At 34.5% G+C, this 17,187-nt stretch overlaps 1 protein-coding gene across 1 annotated transcript in view; it reads right to left on the bottom strand.

Annotated features, from left to right (window-relative positions):
- SLC38A6 (solute carrier family 38 member 6) overlaps nucleotides 1-17,187 on the bottom strand; it is a 67,751-nt gene that overhangs the window by 12,038 nt on the left and 38,526 nt on the right. The window contains exons 7-8 of the mRNA XM_024748335.1: nucleotides 6,936-7,018; nucleotides 6,414-6,472 (exon numbers count right to left, since the gene is read on the bottom strand). Of these exons, the coding sequence (XP_024604103.1) occupies nucleotides 6,414-6,472; nucleotides 6,936-7,018 (142 nt within the window). The remainder of the gene's footprint in view (nucleotides 1-6,413; nucleotides 6,473-6,935; nucleotides 7,019-17,187) is intronic.

Consider the following 17,187-nt stretch of genomic DNA (forward strand, 5'->3'; position numbering starts at 1 on the left):
TTAGAGGCCTGATTTTATATTAACATAAAATTCAGTTACTACAGCTAATTTCTCTGCAGAGACCCATCTCAAGCCCAAGTGACGTCCTATAAAGCAGAAGTACAGAACAGGAATGGAAGATACCTGACAACAAAGGGTAACAGGGAGTCCTTGCTCAAGTTGAAGGCAGAACACAGTAAGAAGATAAACTCAGGGGTTAGAAAGAAAGACAAAGGGAAATAGAAGATTAAGCATTAAAAATACTTGTTGACTTGCACAGGAGGCCCTTCCCTCTTCTCTCTGCTCCAAGTAATTCCCATCTTTCAAGGCTCAGCTCAAGTTTTATTTCCTTCCACATCTTCCTTTATTCTACCTGTTGGTGATCCTTCTCTCCTCTCAGCTCTTATGTAATCCCTATTATGAAGCAAATAAATCAATACTAAACTATGTATTGACTACATTGTTCTCTATTTTTTTTCTGATAAATTTATCTTATTTCCCTGACTAGAATGGCAGATCCTTAAGAGTAGTGTCCTGATTAATCTCCCACAACTCTAATGCCTACCATAGTGTTCAGCAGAAGGAGATCCAAATCTAACCAAAATCGATTCAAATAGTTCTCTATTTTCATTACTGACTTATTAAAATATTACTTCAAATATTAGTATTAGAATACTAACCTGTACTCAAGACAGAACTTTTAGAAAGAACAGAAATTCATTTTTGTTCAAAAATGGACCAAAAAAGGTACCGTCATGCTGAGCCACTGCTAAAATAAAATTTATTTTTAAAAATTTTAGGTATTTCAGCAGGGCCAAAAATTTACGTCAAAAACTTTTAAGCAAAATAAGGATCTGGGACAATAGAAAAGAGTATAGGTTTTGATTTATGCTGTTTGGAGAGTATAATTTAAGAAAATAATAGTTTTCTGGACAGATTTTTAAAAATGTAATATAAATGCTATACAGATTTATGGATACAAACATACTGAAAAAAATAATCAGTGAAAAAAGGTGCAATGGAAAAAAAATTTGAATCCATCAAAAAAATTGGGGTTAATATATACATGTTTTCCTTAACCACTGTGTATTTTTAAACCTAATACTTAGAAAGTCTAAAGTAAATTCAGGCATACCTCATTTTATTGTGCTTTACTTTACTGCACTTCACAGATACTGTGTTTTTTAATGGATTGAAGGTTTGTGGCAGCCCTGCATTGAGCAAGGTTATGGGCACCATTTTTCCAAGAGCATTTGCTCACTTCGTGTCTCTGTGTCACATTTTGGTAATTCTCAAAATATTTCAAACATTTTCATTACTATCATATTTGTTATAGTGACTGATGATCTGTGATCCGTGATCTTTGAGGTAACTACTGTAATTATTTTGGGGTGCCATGAACTATGCCCATATAAGAGGGCGAACTTAATTCATAGATGCTGTGTGTGCTCTGACTGCTCCACTAACAGGCAGTTCTCGTCTCTCTCCCTCTCCTCAGGCCTCCCTATTCCCTGAGACACAACAATATTGAAATTAGGCCAATTTATAACCCTACAATGGCCTCTAATGGTTCAATAGAAAGGAAGAGTTGCAAATCTCTCACTTTAGATCAAAAGCTAGAAATGATTAAGCTCAGTGAGGAAGGCATGTTGAAAATTGAGATAAGCTAAGAGCTAGCCCTCTTGTACCAGACTGTTAGCCAAGTTGTGGATGCAAAGGAACAGTTCCTGAAGGAAATGAAAAGTGCTACTCCAGTGAACACACAAATGATAAAAAAAGGTGAAACAGCCTTACTGCTGATATGGAGAAAGTTTTAATGATCTGGATAGAAAATCAAACCAGCCACAACATTCCCTTAAGCCAAAGCCAAATCCAGAGCAAGGCCCTAGCTCGCTTCAATTCTATGAAGACTGAGAGAGGTGAGGAAGCTGCAGAAGAAAAGTCTGAAGCTAGCAGATGTTGGTTCATGAGGTTCAAGGAAAGAAGCCGTCTCCATAACACAGAAGTGCAAGGTGAAGCAGCAAGTCCTCATGTAGGAGCTGCAGCAAGTTATCCAGAAGTTCTAGCAATGATCATTAACGAAGGTGACTACACTGAACAACAGATTTTCAATACAGACCTAACAGCCTTCTACTGGAAGAAGATGCCATTTAGGACTTTCATAGCTAGAGGAGAAGCCAATGCCTGGTTTCAGAGCTTCAAAGGATAGCCTGACTCTCTTGTTAGGGGCTAATGCAGCTGGTGACTTTCAGCTGAATACAATGCTAATTTACCATTCCCCAAATCCTAGGACCCTTAAGAATTATGCTAAATCTACTCTGCCTGTGCTCTATAAATGGAACAACAAAGCCTTGATGACAACACATCTGTTTATTATTTTAAGCCCACTGTTGAGAACTACTGCTCAGAAAAGAAGATTCCTTTCAAAATACTATTGCTTGGGGACTTCCCTGGTGGTCCAGTGGTAAAGAATCCACCTTCCAATGCAGGGGATGCAGGTTTGATTCCTGGTTGAGGAACTAGGTTCCCACACGCCACATGGAGCACCTAAGCCCACGCGCCGCAACTACTGAGCTTGCGCGCCTCAACTAGAGAGCCCATGTGCCGCAAACTACAGAGGCCATGTGCCCTGGAACCTGCTCATTGACAATGCACCTGGTTACCCTAGAGCTCTGATGGAGATGTGCAACAAGATTCATGTTGTTTTCATGCCTCCTAACACAACATCCATTCTGCAGCCCATGGACTGAGGGGTAATATTGACTTTCAAGTCTTATTCTTTAAGAAACAATTGCATGAGGCTATAGCTGCTGGAGATGGTGATTCCTCTGATGGAGCTGAACAAAGTAAACTGAAAACCATCTGGAAAGGATTCATCATTCTAGGTCCCATTAAGTGCATATTTGATTCATGGGAAGAGATCAAAATATCAACATTAACAGAAGTTTGGAAGAAGTTGATTCCAACTCTCATGGATGACTTTGAGGGGTTCGAGACTTCAGTGGAGGAAGTCACTACAGATGTGGTGGAAAGAGCAAGAGAACAAGAATTAGACATGGAGCCTGAAGATGTGACTGAATTGCTGCAATCTCATGACAAAACTTGAATGGGTCCAGAGCTGCTTTTTATGGATGAGCAAAGAAAGTGGTTTCTTGAGATGGAATCTACTCCTGGTGAAGATGCTGTGAAGATTGTTGAGATGAATACAAAGGATTTAAAATATTACATACACTTAATTGGTGAAGCAGTGGCAGGGTTTGAAAAGATTGACTCCAATTTTGAAAGAAGTTCTACTGTGGGTAAAGTGCTATCAAGCAGCATTGCATGCTGCAGGAAATCATTCATGAAAGGAAGGGCCAATCGATGCAGCAATCTTCACTGTTGTCTTATTTTAAGAAATTGTCACAGCCTCCCCAACCTTTAGCAACCACCACCCTGATCAGTCAGCAGCCATCAATATCAAGGTAAGACCTTCCACCAGCAAAAAAGATTACAACTCACTGAAGGCTCAGATGATGATTAGCATTTCTTAGCAATTTTTTTCTTTTACATTATAGGTTATTGCAAGGTATTGAATATAGTTCCCTGTGCCATACAGTAGGTCCTTGTCATTTACCTATTTTATATATAGTATGTATATCTGTTAATCTCAAACTCCTAATTCATCCCTCCCCCTCTTTCCCTTTGGTAATCATAAGTTTGTTTTCTATGTCTGTGAGTCTGTTTCTGTTTTGTAAATAAGTTTATTTGTGTCATTTTTTTTTTAGATTTCACATGTAAGTGATATCATATGATCTTTGTCTTTCTCTGTCTGACTTCCTTCACTTAGTATGTTAATCTCTAGGTCTATCCATGTTGCTGCAAATGGCATTATTTCATTCTTTCTATTTCTGAGTAAGCAATAAAGTATTTTTAAATTAAGGTATGTACATTGTTTTCTTAGACATAATGCTATTGTACACTTACTAGTTTACAGTATAGGGTAAACATAACTTTTATATGCACTGGGAAACCAAAAACTTTGTGTCACTCGCTTTATTACAATACTAGGTTTATTGCAGTGGTCTGGGACCAAACCCGCAATATCTCTGAGGTATGCCTATATGCCAATTAAAAAGAGACTTAAGAAGAAAGTATAGTGTCTTCACTGTCCCATTGTAGACCAAATTTAAATGGTGCTCCTAGGTAAAATCTGAGCAGACGGTTTGTAAAGCATAATAAATGCAGAATAAGGGTATTATTTCCATATGACAGCTACAGCAGGAATCTGCATCAAATTAGAGAGTATCTGCCATGACAGAAATGAAAACTGTGAAAACTACAATAGACATGTTGTATCAATACATTTTACCTGCTTCAAATTATTGGCTATAAAAACCAAATTACTCCTAACTATACAATGCTTGTGTGGTCAATTATCTGTGAGGAAAATATTCAATGTGTGTATACTGATTCTCTTTAATATCCATATGTTAATTTGCAAATATAGGCCACTCTAAACCATGTAGATGCTTCTCAACAATCAAACTGTGATGAAATTATTTGTTGTTTCCCTCTTAATGTGGCACCTAAAAAGTGTGTTTATGGATGTTAAGTAAACTTATTGTGGTAATCATCTCGCAATATATGTAAGTCGTCATTATGCTGCACACCTTAAACTTATGCAGCGCTGTAAGTTTATACCTTTATAATGTCAATTATATCTCAATAAAATAGAAAAAAATCTTTAAAAAAAAAGTGTATGTTCCGGCTTCCCTGGTGGCGCAGTGGTTAAGAATCTGCCTGCCAACTCAGGGGACATGGGCTTGAGCCCTGGTCCGGGAAGATCCCACATGCCGTGGAGCAACTCAGCCCATGTGTCACAACTACTGAGCCTGTGCTCTAGAGCCCGCAAGACACAACTACTGAGCTCATGTGCTACAACTACTGAAGCCCATGCTCCTAGAGCCCGTCCCGTGCTTGGCAACAAGAGAAGCCACCACAACGAAGAGTAGCCCCTGCTCGCCGCAACTAAAGAAAGCCTGCACGCAGCAATGAAGACCCAATGCAGCCAAAAAAATAAAATAAATAAATAAGACCAGTAGGCTATTAGAAATGAAAAAAAGAATTATTAGCAATAGATTATTTATTTTAAAGAGTGTATGTTCAATTCACTTACTTGTAAGATACAAGTTGGGCAATTTTTGCGGGGGAGGGCAATGATTTTAATGTTGATAAATTCAACAAATGATTAAATGTAAGCACTGTTAAGTATTTTTAGTTTTAAGAGCATTCATTAAAGTATAAATATTTCTGTACACTGAAACCAGGGTCACTTTCACTTCATTTAAATAATCTAAAGTTGTTTTATCCTTGTATCCCAGCAGATAGTTTAGCCTAAGTTAAATGCATCCTAAATGTTTTGACAGCTTGGAAATCTGGTTCTGTTATATGGTTTAACTAATGATGTGTTGTCTTGCTCTATTGGATGGCATTTTCCTTTCATTCATTTCTCAATAACAAAGGAGAATTTAAATAAGCTTATGATTTTAAGAGCTTAATCAAGCCATTTAGGTATGTATCTTGGCAAGTTTAAAATGTTTAATCCTACTTAAGGTTTGACAGACTGACTATGGAATAAACTGCTAAGCAAAAAGAAAAAGGATTTTTTTTCCAAAATTTCACACAAAAATACAATCTTCGGAATGTTAAAATCTGTTTTAGAAGAATTTAAAAGAAATAAGAAATTCAAATTCTCTTTTATCCTTTTTTTAAAAATTCTCTTATCTTTATTTTAAATTATTTAATAAATATTAGAATAAAGTTTACCATCTGAGAGATATTTTTCCTACGTTATAACAAAAATGGGCTAATTTAAAAAAACATTCCACATGTGAAAAAAAAAATTTCTTTGCAGCAGGCTTTTCATGAGAGCTTAACCACGCTGAATAAACCAGACCAGATAGAATTCAGGCACTCCAATTCTTACTAGATCTCATCAACAGTTAAGCCCCTGAAGCTATGGTTTCGTTAATGGAACAAAGTTTCAAAAATTAAGATGACTAGAACCAAATTGATTTTACGGATTAGAACCAGCCTGATTCTCATGCTTGAGTATCCTCCAAAACATACACACACAATATTGTACAGAAATAAATGGATACATACACCTAGCCAAAGAATTATACTCCATCTAAGGTTTTAACAGAATTGGTATGCTCTCCTCTCTAGTTAACCAGAAGAGAAACTGAATTTGAAATGCTATTCTAGCTAAGCCTCTTCAAAATAGATACAATGAAGGAAACAGTTTTGCAGAATAAAAGTGCTTTTAATAACACGTTGAAATAAAATGGGATACCTTCCCAACAAAAAACAGAGTTAAGAGAAAAAAGACATTAACACAATGAGTTCAATTTTAGTGAGGAGATAAGCAATACACTATATTTTAAACTTACCACAAGAGCAAAGAACACCATAAAGAAAAATGATAAACTACTTGTGTAGCCAAGAAAGCCTGTAAAATAACAGTAAAATAAAAAGCAATTTATAAGGAAAGTGATCCTAACGTGCAGCTAAAGCTATACATCTTGGGCATGTTTTTTATTACAGTGCTTGGTATCTGGGGCTTAGGGCTGAGAATAACAACATTCCAACTATCTGTCACAGATCATTTATGTAGCTCTGTACAGCAGAATTGGAACTGGCTTACCACTAATGGTACACTGTAAGGAAAGGCTGCTCTTTAATGTTCCGTTGTAAAGGTTTTATTTTAGTGGGGCAGACAAAATACTACTGCAAACCAAGTAATAGGTTAACTAGGCAGGGCTGAAAGCTGAACAACCTAAAAGTCCAAGTTCAAAATTATTCACAACCACCTTCTGCTAAAAATGTGGTACTATGAAATTTAAAAGCCCCTTAATAGTATTTTCTTTTTCTTTTCTTCTAAACAAATAATGTCCTCTTCTATAAAGACTTACCTATTTTAGGAAGAAGTGCAAGAGGGAACACAATGGCAACACAGATGATTATTAGCAGTGTCTCTCCATCAAGATACCAAGACCTATTAGGAAAAAAAGTTCTATTTTAGGCACAGGACTTCAGTGTTTGTGTTTACACACACACACACACACACACACACACACACACTCATACAGTATAACCATTACAACCACCCATTAGGAAAAGCCTACTTCTTTTTGTTAAAATATGTTCTTGTGGGATCCTATTATTCTTGTTAATGAATTCACATTAAAAAATGTATCAAAACAATGAGATGCCATTTTTCAACTACCAAATTAGCAAATATTTTAAAGTAAGATAATAGACAATGTGAGTGAGGAGTGATGAGATGTACACAAAACTAGTAAAAGTATAAACTGTGTAAATTACCTTTCTGGAAAGCAGTTTGGCAATAGATACTGAGAGCCTTAAAATATTTGACACTTAACAAATGACTATTAAAAATAGAAAACAATCATCGATAAGAACATTTTTGTAAAAAGATGTTTACTGAAAACATTTAAAATAATGAAAATTGGAAACAAACATCTAAGACCATGACAATTTTAAAATAAATTATGAGACTATCGGACAATCATAAAAAAACATTTTATAAGTATAATAATATACTGAATATATCATAAATATATTTAGTATGATAACAAGTTTGAGGGAAAATATAGGTTCATTAAAAATGGAAAGGAACTGCAATATGTTGATAGCCATTATCCCTGGGTGGTAGAATGATGGGTACTTTTTCTTCTTTATAGTTTTCCATATTTTTCAAATTTTCAGGAAAGGGCATGAACTACCAGGAGAAAACATATGACATTTTTCATATAAAGGCAATAGAATAATGAATGAGAAAAGGTAGATTAAACGTGTAATAGTGTATTTGATTATTTAAAAAAAAATGGATGCACATTTTAAAAAAGTCAGAAAGATATACTTAAAATACCAAAAGTGGATATTTCTATGTAGCAGCATCGAGAAATTTTTATTTTATTTACTGGTTGCATATACATGGTTTTAATTTTTCAATATAAAAATACATGTGTTGAAGTTTTTAAAAATTAGACAATTCCCCCAAGACTTTAATAGTAAAGACTTTGCTTTAGTACATAAAAATTAAACAATTCATGTAAGAAGTACAACTAGTAAATACACATGAAGAAAAACCCAATCTCTGGTGCTAATTAAAGAAATAATAAGGCTATAGAAATTAAATGAGTAAAAATATTAAAAAAATAATATTCAAGGATGTGGAATAATTGGTCCTTCACACATTGCTAGTGATCTTGTCAGTTAGCATTATCTTTTGGAAAAACCTTGATGATATGTACAAAGGACAATAAAAATGTGGAAATCTACTCTAAGAGAATAATCTAAAATATAAAGAATTCTATGTGCATGACGCTGTGACTACAACATTATTATAATATTAGAAAGTTGAGGGAAAATCCTATATATCTAACAAGAGAAAATGCTTATGTCAAAAACAGCACACTCCTTTTAAAAAAAATTTTATTGGATATATGTACATGTATAACTGATTCATTTTGCTGTACACCTGAAACTAACACATTGTAAATCAACTATAATCCAATAAAATTTTTTTAAAAAAAGCACACTCAATGGAATGTTAAGCACCTTTTGAAAAAACATTTAGTAAAATAGAAAATACTAATGATAGAAATACAAAATAAATATTATTAACTATGTTTGAAAAATGCTTTTTGGGAAAAATTCAAAGGAAATAAAATGATAACAGTGATTAGGTAATTGCATAATTTTTATTTGCTTTCTCTTCTAAATTTTCTGCAATGTAGCTGTCATATTTTTACACTGAAACATATGCATATATACACATGCACAATGGTAACAAAGTAAAATTCATGCTAATATGAGAGCTGGGAGCATCAAAGACAATAGGTATTACTTTTTCAAGTCATTTGGTAGATGCTCTCAGAATTTCCAATTGGTTATAATGTATCCTTTCACTACCAGAGAGCCAAAGTCTCCCACTGCCTGTTAAATTAAGAAAATGGACAGGACAAATTCCTAGAAATGTACAATATACCAAGACTGAATCAGGAAGAACTAAAAAGTACGAACAGACCAATAATGAGTAAGAACACTGAATCAGTAATCAAAAACCCACCAACAAAGAAAAGCCCAGGACCCATGGTTTTATTGGTGAATTCTACGAAGCATTTCAAGAAAAATTAATGCCACTACTTCTCAAACTCTTCCCCAAAATTGGAGTGGAGCAAAAACTCCCAAACTCATTTTATGAGGCCAGCATACCCTACTATCAAAGCCACATAAGGACATTGCAAAAAAACCAAAACTACAGACCAATAATCCTGGTGAATATATTATAAAAATTCTCAACAAAATATTAGCAAACTGAATTCAACAGCACATTAAAAGGATCATACACTATGGTCAAGTGAGATTTATCCATGGGATGCAAGGGTGGGTCAACATATGAAAATCAATCAACATGATATAGCACATTAACAGAATGAAAGATAAAAAACATATGATCATCTCAATAGCTGCAAAAAAAAGCATGTGACAAAATACAATATCCCTTCATGATAAAAACCTTCAACAAATTTGATATAGAGGGAACAAATCTCAATATAATAAAGGCTATAGGTTGAAGGCTTCTTCTCTAAGATCAGGAACAAGACTGGGGTGCCTACTCTTACCACTCTTATTCAACATAGTTGAATAGTTATTCCACTCTTATTCAACATGGAAGTCCTAGCTAGAGCAATCAGGCAAGAGAAAGAAATAAATGGCATACAAATTGGAAAAGAAGTAAATCTGTCTTTATTTGTGGATATGATCTTATATATAGAAAATCCTGAAGACTGCAACCAAAAAACTGTTAGAGCTAATCAACAAATTATGTAAAGTTGAAGGATACAAAATCAACATACAGAAATCAACTGTGTTTTTATAAACTAACAAAGAAATATCTGAAAAAGAAATAAAGAAAACAATCCCATTCACAATAGCATGAAAGCAATAAAACTTATGACTATTTAACAAAGGAAGTGAAAGATTAGTACACTGAAAACTATAATACTTAAATGAAAGAAACTGAAGACTCAGACAAATGGAAAGATATCCAGTCTGTGTTCATGGATCAGAAGAATCAATAGTGTTAAAATGTCCATACTATCCAAAGCTATCAATAGAGTCAATGCAATTGCTATCAAATTCCAATGACATTATTTCCCAAAATAGAACAATCCTAAAATTTGTATGGAACCACAAAAGACTCCAAATAGCCAAAGCAATCCTGAGAAAGAAAACACAGCTGACTTCAAACTATACTACAAAGCTTTAGTAATCAAAACAATATAGTACTGGCATAAAAATAGACACACAGACCAACAGGACAGACTAGAGAGCCTAGGAATACCCCCTCCCCACCCCATATACTGTCAACTAATATTCAACAAAGGACCCAAGAATATTCAGTGGGGAAAGAAGTCTTTTCAATAAATTGTACTGGGAAAATTGGATAGCCATATACAGAAAAATGAAATCTATCTTACAGCATTCACAAAAATTAACTTGAAATAGATTAAAGACTTAAATGTAAGACCTGAAACTATAAAACTTATAGAAGAAAACACAAGGAAAAAGCTTCTTGACATTGGTCGTGGCAACAGTTTTTTTTTTTAATACGACACCAAAAGCACAAGCAACAAAAGCAAAAATGAAAGGAACTATATCAAAATAAAAAGCTTCTGTACAGCAAAAGAAACAATCAACAAAATGAAAAGGCGATCTACGGAATGGAAGAAAATATTTCCAATCATATATCTGATAAGAGACTAATATTCAAAATACATAAAGAACTCACACAGTTCAATAGCAAAAAATCAAACAATCTAATTTTAAAATGGGCAGGGGAAATAGACATTTTTTTCTCCAAAGAAGATATATGAATGGCCAATGGGTATGTGAAAAGATGATCAACATCTCTAATCATCAGGGAAATACAAATCAAAAGCACAATGAAATATCACCTCACACCTGTTAGTATAGGTATCATCAAAAAGACAAGAGAGGGACTTCCCTGGCAGTCCAGTGGTTAAGTCTTCGTCTTCCAATGCAGGGGGTGCAGGTTCGATCCCTGGTCAGGGAGCTAAGATCCCAAATGCCTCGCGGCCAAAAAACCAAAATATAAAACAGAAGCAATATTGTAACAAATTCAATAAAGACTTTAAAAATGATCCACATCAAAAAAAAAATCTTAAAAAAAAAAGACAAGAGATAACAAGTATTGACAAGGATATGGAGAAAAGGGAAGACTTGTGCACTGTTGGTGGGAATGTGAATTGGTTCAGTCACTATGGAAGACAGTATGTTGGTTCCTCAAAAAATTAAAAACAGAACTACCATATGATTGGTCCAACAATCCCACTTCTGGGCATACATCTAAAGGAAATTAAAACAGGATATCAAGAAGATATCTGTACTCCCATGTTTATTGCAGCATTATTCACAATAGCCAAGATATGGAAACAACCTAAGTGTCTGTCAATGGATGAATTGATAAAGAAGATGTGGTGCACGCACACACGATGGAATATTATTCAGTCATGAGAAAGAAAGAAATTTTGCCATTTGTGATAACATCAATAGACCAACGTAAGCATTATGCTAAGTGAGATAAGTCAGACAGAAAAAGACAACTACTGTGTATCACATATTTCTGGAATCTAAAAAAGCTGAACTTGTAGAAACAGTAGAATGGTGGTTAGCAGGGGCTGGTGGGTAGGGGGACTGAGGAGATGTTGATCAAATGGTACAGACTTGCAGGTAGAGGATGAATAAGTTCTGGGAATCTAATGCAAAGCAACGTGATTATAGTTAACATAACTATTTTATATGCTTGGAAGTTGCTAAGAGACTAGATGTTTAATGTTCTCACTACAGAAAAGAAGTGATAAGTACATAAGGTAATGGAGGTATTAGCTAACACTACAGTGGTAATCATACCACAGTATATAAGTATATCAAATCTACATGTTGGACACCTTAAACTTACACAATGTTGTTATATGTAAATATCTCACTTTAAAAAAAGAAAAAAAGGAAAGAAAGAAAAGGTTTTCCTCTACATGGGCTTCAGCCCATGGCTTCTAACACAAACTTAATGATTCACTGTGTCTCTTTTATACCTTGGTGTATGAAGAAGTCCTCTTTAATGTATCTTTAAAAGGTACTATTGGACTTCCCTGGGTGTGCGATTTCGATTCCTGGTCAGGGAACTAAGATTCCGCATGCCATGCAGTGCAGCCAAAAAATAAAAAAAGATACACAATAAAAGGTACTGTTGGGTGCTGACAACTTCCTCTTTAACAGAACAAGAGATGGAGCAACAGCATAAGCAACACCATGAGCACAGCTCACCCTTCTCCACCCTAACTCATATCTTTAGGAAATGCATGTGCCAGAAACTAAAACCTACACATAAGTATTTCTAGCTAATGGGCCTGCATTTGCACATGCCCCTCAAGTCCTGGTATGCAGGAGGTTCTAAGAGCGTTCAGAGATTACAAATACAACATGACACTCCTCGGCATATTCATCTTCTAATCACTCTTGAATACATATGAAAATGAGAACTTCAAAATAACCCTCACTGAAGAACACCTGGCAGCTAAATTTCTGAAGCTGGCAAAAAGCCCAGGGCTCTATGCCTGAAATCTCCTTCCTTCTGGGACCCAAAAGAGACTCAGACAGTTGCAGCGCAAGGGGAAAAAAAGGCCCAGAGGCACACCAAAGTAGATTCCATCTGTTAATTCTGCTGTCCCTGCTGTCACGAAGGGAGAGCTGGGCAAAGGGAGCACATTAATCCTCAGGACCAAAGACTCTTTTCTCCTGTATAAGAATCTTAGGAACACTTTGAAATTCTGAACTTTATAACATACACTATTATATACTTTATAACTTCATAATTTGAGATCACAATTCACTCATGTCTGTAGAAGCCACATGATTGCCCAGAGCACTGAACTGGGGGCCAGAAGATAACTTCACCTCCTCCCAGCAGTTAACTCAGAATCACAGAGTTATTGAATGTTAGAGCTAGAAGGGACCTCAGAGATCATCTGGTTCAACAACTTCATTCTATGTCTGCAAAATCAGCAAAAGGATGATGATGATCTTAGTAATAGGAGCAATGGAAATACTCTCTATTCTTCAAGAGTCACTCTGAATTTATGGTATTTTTTCAGATACTGCCTCATTTTTCTCAAGATTGTGATTTCTTTACACTCTCTTCACAGGATTAAACTTTTAATTCCTAATATTAAAAATAACTATTGCAAAAAATAATTTCTCTATCCCTGGTTTGGCTACTGGTTAATATTAATCATTTCTTATCTTAATTAAGTTATCTTAATACAGGCAATTATAAATACAATGCTTTTCTTTACCATTCATCAAAAATAAAGGCATTGGGCTTCCCTGGTGGCGCAGTGGTTAAGAATCCGCCTGCCAATGCAGGGGACACGGGTTCGATCCCTGGTCCAGGAAGATCCCACATGCCGCGGAGCAACTAAGCCCATGCGCCACAACTACTGAGCCTGCGCTCTACAGCCCATGAGCCACAACTACTGAGTCCACATGCCACAACTACTGAAGCCCATGCACCTAGAGCCTGTGCTCCACAACGAGAAGCCACCACAACGAGAAGCCCGCACACCGCAACGAAGAGTAGCCCCCGCTCGCCACAACTAGAGAAAAGCCCGCGTGCAGCAATGGAGAACCAATGCAGCCAAAAATAAAATAAAATAAATAAATTTATAAAAAAAAACAGAAAAACTTTCTCTCCCACTTCCCTCTACCCTATAAAAAATAAAATAAAATAAAATAAAAAAATAAAGGCATTGAGCTGCATGAGCTACTTGTAAATCTTGGAGATTAATCCTTTCTCAGTTGCTTCATTTGCAAATATTTTAGGCAATGCACAGTAAAGTTAGTTTAAATTTCATGTGCATGTCACAGTCAACTGAATTGTGCTTGGCAATGGATATTTTCCAAGGAACAGAAATGATTAAACTTACAAAATAAAACTCCAGCTTGAGAAATACAAGCCAGTACAAAGAAATTGCAAAAGCACATTTTATAACTCAAGATTTTAGAAGAATATGCTAACCTGAAATTTTTTCCTAAGTGGGGGAAAAAAGAGTTATCTAACAAAACCCCTATTTTCCTACTGTGATCTATTGTAAATATACACTCTCTTCAAGCCAAAAGAATTAGAGTAAAAAGTTTTATACTTCCTGGAAAACTTGTTTGATCTGTGGATTTAATCCTATATGATAAAAATGTTCCAAGTATGAAATATAGAGTATAGATCCTTAGCTGTATTGCAAATGCTTTGGCATGCAGATTTTTTCCCGTATTTTAATGAAAACCAGATTTATTTATAAGTTGCTTTAATTTCATTCTCGAATGGAACAAGAGTATCATATGTTCTGAATTAGGATCTTACTCACATCCCATATCAATTATGTAACTCAAATGCAAGACAACTTAATTGTGTCAATCATATTCCGCTGACAAGATCATTAAATGTTAACAGAGAGCTTCCAACTTTTAACAGCCATAGATTTTTCTGAATATAACTTATTCTATGAAAATATAGATGCCTCATAAAAATTTGGTATAAGTATTATAGCTTCTGACTTCTAATAATAATTTTTGAAATTAGGATATTATGAAAATAAAGTTTCTTTTTGATAACATCTTTATAAAGGTTTAGTTTTCACAAAGGCACATCAAATCTCACGGATAACACAGAAAATAAGCACAACAGAAAATTCTTAACTGCAATGCATTGTAATTCAAACCCTAAAAGCATATCAATATCAGATTAATCTCACAGAAGAAATATTGCTCTGTAACTCTACCTAGAAATAAACTGCCCAGATAGTTAAATCAATTACCATAACATTTGTGTCTTAATTATTTTACAGCATTAAGGTTTAAAGACTAATGATTTAACTGCATTCTAACCAATTAATATAATTAGTCACTTACTAATGCTTTTCAAAACTTTGAAATCCAAAATAAGTGAATATACATTACATTTAAAACAAGATGAGGCTGTTAAAAAGATGTGCAATTTTAAAACATCATAACAGAGATGATGCAAACTGGCCACAGTATTTTGAAGTATACAGTTTTAAAAATTCATTTCTGACATGTAAAAATAACATTTTAATCAATTTTCAACTAATATGAATAAGATGGAGTTAATTTTTATTTGTTTCTTTAAACAAATCAGAGAAAAAAAACCAATAAAGTAAATGACAACTGATTTAAAATGAAGCTATGGTAAAAGCATCACTTTTAGAAAAAGAAGACCTAAGTTTTAACAGTTCTGTCACATACTACCTTAATTATTTCTAAAATTTTATATGTATTTTTGTCCTTGTGATATATGACAATAAAAAAGAAAATAAAGAGAAGTCACCAAATTCAGGACCAAGAAAAAGGAGAACACATGTGACAACTAGTAGGATTAACACAGTTTATGCAATACATTCAAATATGACAGTCAGAGCAAATAGGGAAAAACTACCTTTATATAGTTATTATTACTGGAATTCCTTTTTTTTTTTTTTTTTTTTTGAGGTATAACTGACATACGACATTACGGAGTTGCTTAATTCTCCACATTTACACTATGCTATCAGCTTACAAAAGCATGTATATTTATAATATCTTATTTGGTCATCTCAACAACTTTGTTAAGAAGGCAGTACTGGCACCACCATTATGCCAGATGAAGAAACCTCAGGCCCAAAATTAAATTATATGGCCAAAAGAAGTTAAATTAATTTCCTGAGGTTACTGAATATGAAATGGAGAGAATTTACTCTTAGTCTAACATTCTTTATTTCACCTCTTATTGCCTTGAGTTCTTAGACCTAAATTGTAAAAGAAATTTACTGCGTAGAATTAAAAAAATTTTTTTATACAGCAGGTTCTTGTTATCTATTTTATACATATTAGTGTATATATGTCAATCCCAATCTCCCAATTTATCCCACCACGACCCTGCTCCCTGCCGCTTTCCCCCTTTGGTGTCCATACGTTTGTTCTTTGCATAGAACTTTTTGAGTAATAGAAGTTGCCCTCAATATTTTTACAGCAAATACAAAGGCAAATTTCACATAAGTATGTCATTTAGCAACTGTTGATCAAAATAAGAGCAAAAAACTTAAAAGTAACTAGATAAAACTACAGATAAAATAAAAAACAAGGTAGCTGTATCTGATGTGATAATGAATGTGGAAACCTATACAAAGGCACAATATATTCCAATGATGAAAAATCATTAAGGGCTTCTACTTACCTTTTTTCAATCACATATTCTTGATGGTTCTTATTCAGATTTAAACTATACCATATTTTCCTTATAAATATGTATTTGCAGTTGTCTAAGTAGAATTCTTTCATGGAAGCCAACTTGTAAAATCTAAAATTCAATTTTGAAAACTTGCCCTGCAGTCCAGAACAAGTTCAAATATTGGAGCAAAACAACCAAACATTTAAATCTAAAAGTCTGACGGGTTTTAGAGTTGTGGTTTAGAAACTATATATAATAATTTGATGACAATTAAAAGGATTCATTTAGTCTTTTCAAGTTTATTTTTCTAAAAATTTCATGTTATACGTAGTAAAAGGAAAAGTATAATTAATTTGGTTTTTTTCTGCTATAAAAAAGAGAAGAGTCAATAGTCTTTAGAACCCAGTATTGTTTTTTTAACATCTTTATTGGAGTATAATTGCTTTACAATGTTGTGTTAGTTTCTGCTGTATAACAAAGTGAATCAGGTATACGTATACCTATATCCCCATATCCCCTCCCTCTTGAGTCTCCCTCCCACCCTCCCTATCCCACCCCTCTTGGTGGTCACAAAGTACTGAGCTGATCTCCCTGTGCTATGCGGCTGCTTCCCACTAGCTATCTATTTTATGTTTCATAGTGTATATATGCCCATGCCACTCTCTCACTTCATCCCAGCTTACCCTTCCCCCGCGTCCTCAAGTCCATTCTCTACGTCTGTGTCTTTATTCCTGTCCTGCCCCTAGGTTCATTAGAACCATTTTTTTTTAGACTCCATATATATGTGTTAGCATATGGCATTTGTTTTTCTCTTTCTGACTTACTTCACTCTGTAT

The sequence above is a fragment of the Neophocaena asiaeorientalis genome, unplaced genomic scaffold (genome assembly GCF_003031525.2).
Source record: "Neophocaena asiaeorientalis asiaeorientalis breed wild unplaced genomic scaffold, Neophocaena_asiaeorientalis_V1.1 scaffold698, whole genome shotgun sequence".
Lineage (NCBI taxonomy): Eukaryota > Metazoa > Chordata > Mammalia > Artiodactyla > Phocoenidae > Neophocaena > Neophocaena asiaeorientalis.